The sequence below is a fragment of the Chiloscyllium plagiosum genome, unplaced genomic scaffold (genome assembly GCF_037043375.1).
Source record: "Chiloscyllium plagiosum isolate Xiang-an unplaced genomic scaffold, Cpla_swu_hap1 HiC_scaffold_36, whole genome shotgun sequence".
Taxonomy (NCBI): Eukaryota; Metazoa; Chordata; class Chondrichthyes; order Orectolobiformes; family Hemiscylliidae; genus Chiloscyllium; species Chiloscyllium plagiosum.
The window spans coordinates 12,357,965-12,371,216 of record NW_028270174.1 but is presented as its reverse complement, the minus strand read 5'-3'; the positions used below and the strand labels follow the sequence as shown (position 1 = coordinate 12,371,216).

At 41.4% G+C, this 13,252-nt stretch overlaps 1 protein-coding gene across 2 annotated transcripts in view; it reads right to left on the bottom strand.

The window, feature by feature from the left end:
- The window catches only part of gstcd (glutathione S-transferase, C-terminal domain containing), a 136,653-nt gene that overhangs the window by 119,993 nt on the left and 3,408 nt on the right, over positions 1-13,252 (bottom strand). For both annotated transcript variants that reach the window (XM_043674346.2, XM_043674347.2), the window contains exons 2-3: positions 12,628-13,053; positions 5,078-5,572 (exon numbers count right to left, since the gene is read on the bottom strand). In XM_043674346.2, coding sequence (XP_043530281.2) covers positions 5,078-5,572; positions 12,628-13,041 — 909 coding nt within the window. In that variant the 5' untranslated portion in view covers positions 13,042-13,053. The remainder of the gene's footprint in view (positions 1-5,077; positions 5,573-12,627; positions 13,054-13,252) is intronic.

Here is a 13,252-nt window from a genome sequence, read left to right as displayed (position 1 = left end):
AATTGGCCCATGAACTCTACATATTTTCCTAGCAATCACAGTAAGTACAACATGTGCCCCAAATCACTAAGACCAATAACACAGGAACCCTGCATCCAAATGGTATTAGAATTCAACATTACATTTTTAGCACATGCATGGAATAGGAAAGTAGTAACAATAACAGAAGCATTTCCAAATTCAGGATTGTTTTAAAAATTAGCTTGTTGGCACATATTATAACATATCTCCTTGAACCCAGACCTTCTGATATAGACATAGGGACATGACCACAGCATCAGGAGTCTTTTTTAAACCTCACAATCTGCCACAATAGGATTGCCTGGGGGTTCTGGACTATTAGTCTAGAAACATTGCTGCTACATTACCACTTCCTCTCCTTTTTAGCAGCTTGGATGTTTGTGTGTGCAAATTGAATGTTAATTAGGTATATAATTGTATACAGGAGCTAATTAATTTGGGATTTACTTCTGCACCTAAAAATTGGGGGTAGGAAGCAATACCTGGAGCAAAATGGTAGTGTCCCTCTCTCTGGGCCAAATTCAAGTCCCACCTGTTATGTCAACCAGATATGTCTGAACATGTTACTTGGTTTGGAGGAGCACAATTTTAAAATGTCTCAGTAAAAAGAAGCTTATTAGTGTGAAAAGATTTAGGGTCTGGTTCTGTCCTCCACTGCCTTGCCATCTAGAATAGAACAATTCCACAGCCTATCAGTGTGCCGAACCTATTAAAACACATTGTGTGGAACAGATTTGATGAGGGGACTATCCTAATCAATGTGCACTGGTTCTAAGAAATGAGAGGACAGGCTTCAAATGGGCTCAAAACGCAGTGACTTAAATTGAACTTTAAAATATTTATATTGTTTCCACTAAAAGGACTAAAGTTAGAATCAGCAAACTTCAAGCTCAACAATTTGAACAGACATAATCTGCATTTTTTGTAGCTCCTTCAGTACGAGCTCATACAAAATATTTTTTCATGTAATGTCTGTTTAGTTAATACCCAACTTAATAAAGGGCTGGACTTCTATATGTGGACACAAAAATATTTATTCATCAACCAGATAGAAAGGACAAAAACTAGGTGTCAACAAACAGGAATGTTAGTTACTGTACAGCTGCTATAATTTACAAGTCTTTGCGTGAGCTGTGTTTCTCAATAAGAATCACATCATCATTACATGTGTTTTGTTTTCCATATGTGGGCATAATAAAAACACTTGTATTTATCTAGTTCCTTTCACAACTTCAGTACATCCCTCAGCACGATACAGCCAATTAAGTGCTTTGAAGCATAGTCACTATTGTAGGAAACATGGCAGACAATTTGGACATAGCAAGCTCCCACAAAAAGATAATAATCGGATAACAAACAGAGAATGCTGGGAGAAACTCAGCAGGTCTGGCAGCATCTGTGGAAAAAAAAGACAGACTGAATTAACATTTTGGAGTTTGGTATGACTCTTCTTCAGAACTGAGTCAGACAGAAAAATTGAGCCGCAATTGACATTCTTATTACAATAATACAAATCTTACACTTGGTGACATCACAATATTCTGTACTTTCTAATAAGTCATAAAAAGTGTGTGACAATCACCTCTGAGTTGGTTTATCAGGGAACTATGTGAGTCAGAGTGAAAAAGGGGCATGCAACTGAAAATCTGCTGAGTTTTTAAATTAAAAATTAAAAATCTTCAAACTAAACGTTGATACCATTTCCAGTTTTACACTGCCTACTTTCTAAAGGGATGCGACAGTGATGCTTCAATGGCCACGCCAACGTACAGAATAAGTTCAATTAAACACGAGCTACCTTCACGGGATCTATGCATCCACCTGACCACAGCAATTAGGCCCTCAAGTTTATTGTTTCATTCAAAAGTAGAAGTGCCAGTCTATCTCAGAGAGTGTCAGCTGAGATTCTATGATCAAATTTCAGGAATTTTACATGGTTCGTTCATGGAATTTAGACTTTGCTGGCAAGGCCATATTTGTTGTTCATTACTATTTGTCCTTGAGAAGTAGGAAGTGTGATCTGCCCTCTTGAATCATTTCAGTCTGCGTGGTGTAGGTTACACCTGGATTACACCTCCTCCCACCCTACCTCCTGCAAAAATGCTATCCCGTATTCCCAATTCCTCCGCCTCCGCTGTATCTGCTCCCAGGAGGACCAGTTCCACCACAGAACACACCACATGGCCTCCTTCTTTAAAGACCGAAACCTCCCCTCCCACGTGGTTGAAAATGCCCTCCAACGCATCTCATCCACGTCCCGCCCTCAAACCCCACCCCTCCAACTGCAACAAGGACAGAAGCCCCCCAGTCCTCACCTTCTGCCCCATCAACCTCTGAACAAATCGCATCATCCACCAACATTTCCGCCACTTCCAAACGGACCCCACCACCAGGAATACATTTCCCTCCCCATCCCTATCTGCTTTCCGCAAAGACCATTCACTCCTCAACTACCTGGTCAGGTCCACGCCCCCTAACAACCCACCCTCCCCTCGTGGCACCTTCCCCTACCACCACAGGAATTGCAAAACCTGCGCCCACACCTCCACCCCTCACCACCATCCAAGGCCCCAAAGGAGCCTTCCACATCCATCAAAGTTTCACCTGCACTTCCACAAGTCAATTATTGTATCCGTTGCTCCTGATATGGTCTCCTCTACATTGGGAGGACTGGACGCCTTCTTGCAGAGCACTTTAGAGAACATCTCCAGAATACCCGCACCAACCAACCCTACCGCTCCGTGGCTAAACATTTCAACTCCCCCTCCCACTCTGCCAAAGATATGCAGGTCCTGGGCCTCCTCCATTACCACTCCCTCACCACCGGACGCCTGGAGGAAGAACGCCTCAGCTTCCGCCTCAGGACCCTTCAACCCCAGGGAATCAATGTGGACTTCACCAGTTTCCTCATTTCCCCTCCCCCACCTTACCCCAGTTCCAACCTTCTAGCTCAGCACCGCCCTCATGACCTGTCCACCTGTCAATCTTCCTTCCCACCTTACCGCTTCACCCTCCTCTCCGACCTATCACCTTTACCCCCACCTCCATCCACCATTGCACTCTCAGCTACCTTCTTCCCAGGCCCATCCCCTCCCATTTATCTCTCCACCCCAGAGGTTCCTAGCCTTATTCCTTAAGGGCTCTGGCCTGAAACATCGATTTTCCTGCTCCTCGGATGCTGCCTGACCTGCTGTGCTTTTCCAGCAACACACTCTCAACTCTGTTCTCCAGCACTGTCTGCATGGTGTAGATAAACCCACAACGCTGTTAAGAAGTTAGTTTTAGAATTTATAGTGAAGGCAGGGCGATATAGCTCCAAGTCAGATAGTGTGTAACTTGGAGGGAAATGCAGGTTGTGCTTCCACACATTTGTTATCCTTGTGCTTCCAGGTGATAGAAGTCATGGGTTTGCAAGTTGCTATTTACGGGGGATTGAAGAGTTGCTGGTGTGCGTCTTGTAAACGGTACACACTGCTGTCACTGTTTATCGGTGGAGGATATAAATGATGAAGATGGTGGCTTTGAAACTTCCAAGTAGTAAAATTGTTTTCTGTGCAAATCAGGTATATGATGATATATAGGCACTGCATTGTGCAGAGTAACCATTCTCCCCATGACTTGTATTGAGATCCAGGCAAATTGTTCATGATGGTGAATAATCAAGATCCCAAGAAACAACCTCACAAGGTCAAAGCGTAATCATGGGTTCATTTATATTGATGGCATCAAGAGAAATTGTTTCTCCCTGACAGAAAAGACAAAGACCGGAATTTACAATCAATGGCAAAGCAACAACATTCTCCACCGATTTTGTAGAAAGCTTCTGACAATGATGGCTGTGGCACAAGGATTGGAAGAACTCTAGCAAAACATTCAGTGCATCCAGTGACTCAGTAAATGAATGTGCCACCCAGTGTGACACTGAACAATTTAGATTGAGAAGCTTCCAGGTTTGAGTCTAGTTTTTCCTGAACTGGGCAAAGGTAGCGGCACTAGATCCAAGGCTGGTTATATTGCCCGGTGCTAAACCTACCCCAAATTCCTGCTCCTACTGAAATGTCCACATGTATAGATTTTAGGTGAAGACAGCATTAACCCCGGGTCAAACAATCTGGTGAAATGTTCAATTTTACTCAGACATATGGAACAGTCACTTTGGCACAGCACCAGAGGATTACTTTCTGTTTGAAGGAATCCCAAGATAAGGTAGCATAATCTTTCAAAGTAAAACTATCCTTAGTTGAAATTTTCAAGACTGTGCTTGCCAGATTCGTGTCAGGCAAGACTATCAGGGAATTGGGCATAAAGGTGGATAAATGGAACTGAATCATAGAATCTCTACAGTGCAAAAACAGACCCTTCGGCCCAACAAGCCCATGCCGACACTCCGAAGAGTAACCCACCCAGACCCATTCCCCCAAACTTATATTTACCCCTGACTAATGCACCAAACCTATACATCCCTGAACACTATCAGCAATTCAGCTCAACCAATTCACCTGACCTGCACATCTTTGGATTGTGGGAGGAAACCAACGCAGAAACGGGGAGAATGTGCAAACTCCACACAGACAGTTGCTGGAATTGAACCCAGGTCCCTGGCATTGTGAGGCAGCCATGCTAACCACTAAGTCATTGTGCCACCCCAAAGTGCATATCAGATGATTCAACTGATTGCCAATTTGGATCAAGGGAATGAATGGCTACTACAGTTTCTACATAGCCATAGCCCAGAAAAAGAGTCAGATATAAAAGCAAGACTGCAAATTCAAAACTTGAATATCTAGCTTTTCATACTTCATACAACTTGAGGAACAATCGCAGTTTTGCACATTACAAGCAAATTGCTTTTTCCAAAAGTAAAGCCAAAAACACATTTTAAGTGGTGCTTTCATCCTTTTGTGAATCTAACTTTACATCCAGATTTTAAATAATGCCATGCAAACTACAAAATAGAAAGTCAATATGAACTTTTTCAGCAAGAAAACAATATCAAAATTAACACTGAATTCAAATTTAACAGAAAAAATGAATAATTCAAAAATTAGCAACTTACAAAAAAGTAGTGGAGACAAGGCAGCAAGACCATATCTGTCAGAGTGAAATAAAGCCCCTCAGCAAAGATATGTTCCAGTGGTGGAAGGTCAGTTGTCTTCACTTTCCTTATGCAGGACTGCTCCCTGTTGGTCACAGCTGGTACTTGCTCCACAGTTAATTTAGAAAGAGCTGTCTTCAGTTCCAGGCTGTCCATGTCAGTATCCCGGTTTTCCTTCTTCCTTCCTCCAGGTGCGTCAGCCCTTCCATCTGAGAAACATCCCAGTGATCTTTCTGATCCACTTTCAATGAATTCTTTGTTACTTTCCTTGGATAAGAGTTGCAACTTCTGCCGACGAATCTTGTCATCATTATGAATGCGTACGGGTTCCCTGAGTTTGAGCTCGAGGTGTAGTATCTCAGGTGGAATAGTCACTCTCTGGTCACTTAAATCTTTGACAAAGCCTTCCACAGCCAGCGGAATGCTAATTTCACACAGCCTGGTCCATTGGCTCACCTGTCAGATATAGAAGCATATAGTGTTCCTGTTAAATGCATAATTTATCAAATCTGTGCCAAGAGTTCTTTTTGTGACATCATGGCATTGTCCCTACCCCTGGACCAAAATACCTGGGTTCAAGTCCCACCTGCTCCAGAGGTGAGGAGTAACATCTCTGAACAGGTTAATTCAGAAAAATAGGTTAATTTAAAAAAAAACAAATCTATGCTAGCATTTACAGTCATTAAGATATATGTAACCTTGTATCATGTAGTTGTATTCCGAGAAGTAAAGTTTTCAGGTGAAATGGGGATAATTGAACCAGTTAGCATATATTGATCAATCCCCGCATTAAAGTTCAGGCTTTAATTTTATTTTTCCATGGAAATTTTTATGTCTGCAATTATAATGCAATTTCCTTGTCACACTGCAGCACTTCCACTGGTCACAAGCTTTAATTACAGAATGACACAGTTATGGAAAGATAGCCCCCATTATAGTTGTGGGGATCTGTGAAGTTACAGTTGGTGCAGGTCTTATGGTGCAATAGGTAGCATTCTAGCTCTGAGCCAGGAGTTCAGGATTCAGATCCCATTCCAGCACTTGATGACCACGAAATGTGCATTCATAACACAGCCAAAGAGGTCATGGGTCAAAAACAAATCTTTCAACATACATCAGTGGCAGACATGCTTCCTTGTCAGCCATTGAATGGAAAGGAAGTCGTAGCTTCTATTATCACTATCCATAGGTCCAGACTACAACATTGAAGGGGAGTGTCAATCCTCATTGTAGCTAAATTTAGGACCTGTCTTCCTGCCCTACACAAGCTGGAGATTGCGACACCAAGGGTCTAATCTGCTGTTGGGCAAAGAACAGAGGTTACAAAGGAACAGGTTGATAAAGTTTTCCTCTAATATAAACTGTTAATACATTAACAAAGTTGTTCACATCTGTTGGTATCCGCTTGTCTTTAAATGTACAAAATCTAGGAGTAAGTACTGGCATTGCTTGTAGTAAGGTTATATGAGTTGAAACTTTATTGCTGGAACAGCACAGCAGGTCAGGCAGCATCCAGGGAACAGGAGACTCGACGTTTCGGGCACAGGCCCTTCTTCAGGAAAGGGCCTGAAGAAGGGCCTGTGCCCGAAACGTCGAATCTCCTGTTCCCTGGATGCTGCCTGACCTGCTGTGCTGTTCCAGCAATAAAGTTTCAACTTTGATCTCCAGCATCTGCAGACCTCACTTTCTCCTCGTAAGGTTATATGAAGTAAGGTATTCAAAATACCTCAACAGTATGGGGGATGATACAATCCTGTGGCATCTTAGTCTAACAGCAAGACATAGCTTATTTTGGTTCAAAGAATATGTTTCTTGAAGTGAACTCAACTTAAAGCTTTCATTTTCTCACATCATGATTATGATCATGGGAGAACTCCAATACATGCTATCCCAAGAATGAAGTTACACTCATCAGCTAAGATGCAGAAACACTAGCCATCAGTCACATCAATGTACATGATCTTCTAGCTTCAACCAAGCATCTAAGTCTGACTGCCAACAAAGTATCTTTCTCCATACTATATTACAAATTTAAACAAAAGACAGTTTGCACATGAACACTTCTTTCGATCAGTGAATGGGATGTGGGTGTAACTGGCTGCGTAAGCATTTATTGCCTATCTCTAGTTGTCCTTGAGAAGGTGGAGGGGAGTGGCTTTCCTGAACCACTGCTATCTAGACAGATGAGCAATGCCATTAGGGAGGAATTTGCACCATTTTGATGCAGAAACACTCAAGAAGCAATATATTTCCAAGTTAGGATGGTGAGACTCTTGGAGGGGAACTGCCATGCACCTGCTGCCCTTGTCATTCTAGATGGCAGTGATGGTTGAATTGCAAAGTACTGTTTAAGGAGCATTGGTGAGTTTCTACAGTGCACCTTACAGATGGTACACACTGTTGCTACCAAGTGTCAGTGGAGGAGGGACTGAATGTTGGTGGATATGGTACAAATGAAGTGGGTTGCTTTATCCTGGACAGTTTCAAGCTTTTCCATGTTGTTGGAGTTGTAGTCATTCAGACAAGTGGAGAGTATGCCATCACACTTCGGACTTGCAATTTTCAGATGGTGGACAGACATGGGAAAATCAGAAGGTGAATTACTCACTAAAGAATCCTAACCTCTGACCTGCTCTTGTCGCCACATTATTTATATAACTAGCCCAGTTCAGCTTCTAGTAAATGGTAACCCAGAGGATGTTGATAATAGGAGATTCAGTGATGGTAATGCCATTAAATGTCAAAAGTAGATGGTTAGGTTCTCTTTTTTCAGAGAGGAACATTGAAGTGTACATCCAATACCTCTGCCTTTGTAAACTTGTCACGTTGATCTTTCTGATACTGTCTTGCCAGTGATAGAGCTGTTGTAGCAGCACTAAGAGGTGACTGCAATTTCAGTACAATAAGTAAACAAAAGCAGTCAAAAAAGTAGAAATTTAAATTGGAAATAAAAGCTAAATTAAAGCACAACTTTAATATGGGAACTGAGCCATGTCCCATTTCCCTGGTACATCTGTCTCCTTCACCTGAGAATTAAACTTTGCCTTCCCTGCCTACGTGCAACCTTATAGGAGATGGACTAGTAAAACTAAAAGATGGGAAAACAGATAACAGCTCCTGTCTGTAATAATAATTCCTCAGTTGATCGGTAATAAAAGAAATGCATGGGTCAAACAAAATACGCCTTCAAAAGCCTGATGACAGAATAATGGCACAAGATGCAGTTTTACACTGGGAATCACCAAATATGGTAGCAAAATAGGGCAAGGGGGAGAAAATCATTTCCAAGTTTTTTTATAGACTATTTTGAGTTGGATTGCTTCCAGTAATGTCTGATAAGTTGACTGAGATTCTTTCCACTAAATAGATCTTACACTGTCTTCTAAAAATGAAATATAACTGGCACTAAAATTAATAAAACAAAGATCCAGAATAGAAATTTACAGTATGAAGACACCGAGACTCCAAATATAAATTTTGTTGACTGAAGTTATTTTAAGATTTTCACACACAATTATGAGGAAACAAGAGATTAAGTTCCTAAAAAATGATTTGATCTCCAATTTCTTTCTGCCAGTTGGAAGTTAAACATGCTCTGCTGCATTTGAAAAAAAAAATGTGACTCCTTGCTGACATTTCACCCTCAAAATCACTATTAAAAGCAGATTAACCAGTAATTTGTTTTACAAATATTTTTGGAATCTTACTGGTAAAAACTGGCTGCTGCAATCACCTCCGTGAACAACAATCATTGCACATCAAAAGTAATTCACTTCATGTCTAGTGCTTAACATGTTTCTGGAGGATGCAATAAGATGACATGTAAATTGATAACCATCTTTCTTAACTCGCTGGCATTTCTTGTTTCATTCCCTATCTCTATGATTTCCTCCTATTGACCTACAATTCCTACAGTTTGGTGTTCCTTTCATTCTAATTTCTTGTGGTATACTTTGCCTATTTTTGGTGGCCTTTAGCTACCGAGGTCCCAGGTTCTGAATTCCCAGCAGTCACCCTTCCACCTCTCCCACTGCCTCTTTCTGCTTATCTAATATGCCATAACACCTCCCTCTATAACAAAATCTTTGGTCAATTGTGGAATTCTGTTTGATAACATTCCTGTAAGGTGTCTTCGGAAGGGTTAGTGCTTCAATGGCAGTATATAAGTGCAAATTGATTGTTGTTGCCTCACTTTCATAGTTTGTTGCTTCAGGCTGATCCGGGATTCCCAGATAACCCTGGGCCCTGACTGCCAACAAATTAAATGAAACAAAACTGGTCAAGAATAATAAAGATCCAATTACACTGAAGAAGTTTCTTAACATCACTGCTGATTAGTGTTAGAATACAACAGAATAGAATCCCTACAGTGTGGAAACAGGCCATTTGGCCCAACAGGTCCATATCTACCTGCCGAAGAGTTTCCCACCCAGACTCATTCCTCTACATTTCCCCTAACCAACGCACCTAACCTACACATCCCATAACAAAGGGTTCTCTGAATTCAAACATACCAATCTCATGGTTAGATCACATGGTGTACAGGGAGAACTAGCCATTTGGATAGAAAACTGGCTCAAAGGTAGAAGACAGAGGGTGGTGGTGGAGGGTTGTTTTCCAGACTGGAGATCTGTGACCAGTGGAGTGCCACACAAGGGTATATGCTGGGTCCACTACTTTTCATCATTTATATAAATGATATGGATGTGAGCGTAAGAGGTATAATTAGTAAGTTTGTAGATGACACCAAAATTGGAGGTGTAGTGGACAGCAAAGAAGATTACCTCAGATTACAATGGGATCGTGATCAGATGGGCCAATGGGCTGAGAAGTGGTAGATGGAGTTTAATTCAGATAAATGCGACGTGCTGCATTTTCGGAAAACAAATCTTAGCATGACTTATACACTTAATGGTAAGGTCCTGGGGAGTATTGCTGAACAAAGAGACCTTGGAGTGCAAATTCATAGCTCCTTGAAAGTGGAGTCGCAGGTAGATAGGATAGTGAAGAAAGCATCTGGTATGCTTTCCTTTATTGGTCAGAGTATTGAGTACAGGAGTTGGGAGGTCATGTTGCGGCTGTACAGGACATTGGTTAGGCCACTTTTGGGGAATATTGCATGCAATTCTGGTCTCCTTCCTATCGGAAGGATGTTGTGAAACTTGAAAGGGTTCAGAAAAGATTTACAAGGATGTTGCGAGGGTTGGAGAATTTGAGCTATAGGGAGAGGCTGAATAGGCTGGGGCTATTTTCCCTGGAGCATCGGAGGCTGAGGGGTGATCCTATAGAGGTTTATAAAATCCAGAGGGGCATGGATAGGATAAATAGAGAAAGTCTTTTCCCTGGGGTAGGGGAGTCCAGAACTAGAGGGCATAGGTTTAGGATGAGAGGGGGAAGATATAAAAGAGACCTGAGGGGCAACCTTTTCACGCAGAGGGTGGTACGTGTATGGAATGAGCTGCAAGAGGAAGTGGTGGAGGCTAGTATGATTGCAACATTTAAAAGGCATCTGGATGGGTTAAATGGCATATGAATAGGAAGGGTTTGGAGGGATATGGGCCGGGTGCTGGCAGGTGGGACTAGATTGGGTTGGGATATCTGGTCGGCATGGACGAGTTGGACCGAAGGGTCTGTTTCCGTGCTGTACATCTCTATGACTCTATGATAACACTATGGGTAATTTAGCATGGCCAATTCACCTAACTTGCACATCTTTGGACCATGGAAGGAAACCAGAGCACCTGGAGGAAATCCACATTAACACCCATGCTATTATTTGACAGGTTTCGGTGAACAAGTGATTAACTTAACTGACTTCTTTTCATAAAACCTTTCACTTTGCAATTGAAAATTATTTTCTCACTATTTGTCTGATCACTAGATTGGAATCAAACCACGGTTAGCTACATTCTGACCTGTGCTATCGAGTAGCAGAATTAATACAAATATTTAGCTCTACACTAGATTTCAACCAGAAATTCACTTGCTTTTTAAAGCCCTCTCTTATCATTTTAATTCAGCACAGCAGTTTATAAAGGTGTTACTCCTGACCAAAAAATCCCAAAGACAATTTCACAATGACAAAAGGAAGAAAAGCTAGTTTGTGTCGATAAAATGTGCTCATGTTCAGTTTGCAATATCTTCTTCAAATCATAGTATTGTGGATTAAGTCCCAATCAAGCAACTGACTGCATTAAATTTGAGCAGGACAAAGAAACTGCTGCATTATTAGAGGTGCCATACCTCAGATGGTGACTGTACCAGGCAGCTGACTGTTTCAGCAGTTCAACTAGGAGAAAGTGAGGACTGCAGATGCTGGAGACCAGAGTTGAAAAATGTGATGCTGGAAAAACACAGCAGGCCAGGCAGCATCTGAGGAGCAGGAGAATTGACGTTCCTGCTCCTCGGATGCTGCCTGGCCTGCTGTGTTTTTTCAGCATCACATTTTTCAACTCTGTTTCAGCAGTTCAGGAAGACATCGAAGAGTTTGTAAAACTATTTGATGAAGAGTGGATAATTCATCCGATCAATAACCCTTCTCTTGAGTCAACATCATCAAAAACAGATTAACTGATCATTCATCTTATTTATGCATCTCAGTGTGTACAACATATTTACCTAGTTAACACTTAAGCATTGTAATTCCAAAGAAACATGCCAATTTACAGCTCAGAAGAAGCCACAGCATCTGTGCCGATTCTTTGCTAGGCCAATTTTTAAAAATGCCAGTGACTCCCTGCTGTCATGCACCTTTCTCTGTTTCCAGTCTTTAACCACTTTGCTCCTTAAAGATGCAAAGAGGCTGTTCCCCAACCACTTCCAATGCAGTTTTTACTGCAACAATGTTCCAGGGATTCAAAGAAATTCAAAATATATGAAATAAGATTGAAGCTTAACTGCCCTCTGAAATAGCTTCTCAAATCACACAGTTAGGGACTGGCAATAAAGTCAGTGATGCACAAAAACAAATTGAAAAAATAAGTTGCAATCTGATGAGCAACTAAATCTATAACAGTGAGGCCAACAACCCCCTTTATGGGAGGCCAGAATGTCTAATCTTAAATCAGCAAACTAATCTGTAGCGTTTTGCGAGAGGTCAGATACTGTAGTAGAAAATCAGAAATTCCCACAAAAGGGACTTCGCTCAGACACAACAGAAATTAAATGGAGTGAGCACAGGTTATCAAAATTATGATGGGACTTGACTGGGTAAATACAAATAACTATCATAAAACAATTGTAAAATAAGAGCTAGGTATTTCGAAGAGGAACCAGAAAACTGCTAGGTTCCAGTTTTCCGGTTCTTTTATTCGGCAAAAACTCCTTCAAAAAGCTATGGATGCTGAAACAATAAGAATGTTCACGGCTGAGATCAATTGATTTTGTGAGGCAAGATTAATAAGAAATATGGAACAAAGTTGAGTAAGTTGATGTTCAGGTACAGATCAAACTGAATGATGGAATATGTTGGAGGTGCTGAACAGCCTGTTCCCACGTTCCTAAATACTCACCTCAGCACAGGCCTTCAAACAGGTCTTTTTGAAGCCAAGCAGCTCTGAAACATCCTTCCTGTTGCAGTCTGTTTCACAGGTCCTCCATATAATATGTCTCAGTACCACAGCAAGACCAGCTCGACAAAAATTTCCATCCTTTTCCACCAGAGCAGGCAAACGACAACTCTTAACCACAGGAGGCAGCTCCTGCTGGGAAAGAATATTGATAGGAATGTTGGCTGGTACTCCTTTCCTCCACAAGAGGTTGCTAGCACTGTCTTCATTTGGCACCATGAACACATTAATTGATGTGGATTCACAGTAGGACATTAAAAATAAAACAATGGATGTATGGAGAGGTAAGATCTTGTCCTCTGCGTGGTTGGATAGCTCCAGGTACAGACATGCTTCATGTATGCTATTGTTCTTCATGTCCACAACTACCTACAGAGAGGTGAATAGCAGCTCATTAAGAATACAATTATAGATGCTACAACTCTATTTTCAGTTTTGTTTTTAAATATAGGTATGCATTTAAATATTTCTTTCTGTCACAGTCAAAGGAATCAAAAAAATACAGCAGGTGAAAAGCCACAGTTTAATTTTTCTGGTAGTTTTTCAGAGGAAATGAAACAGGAAGAGT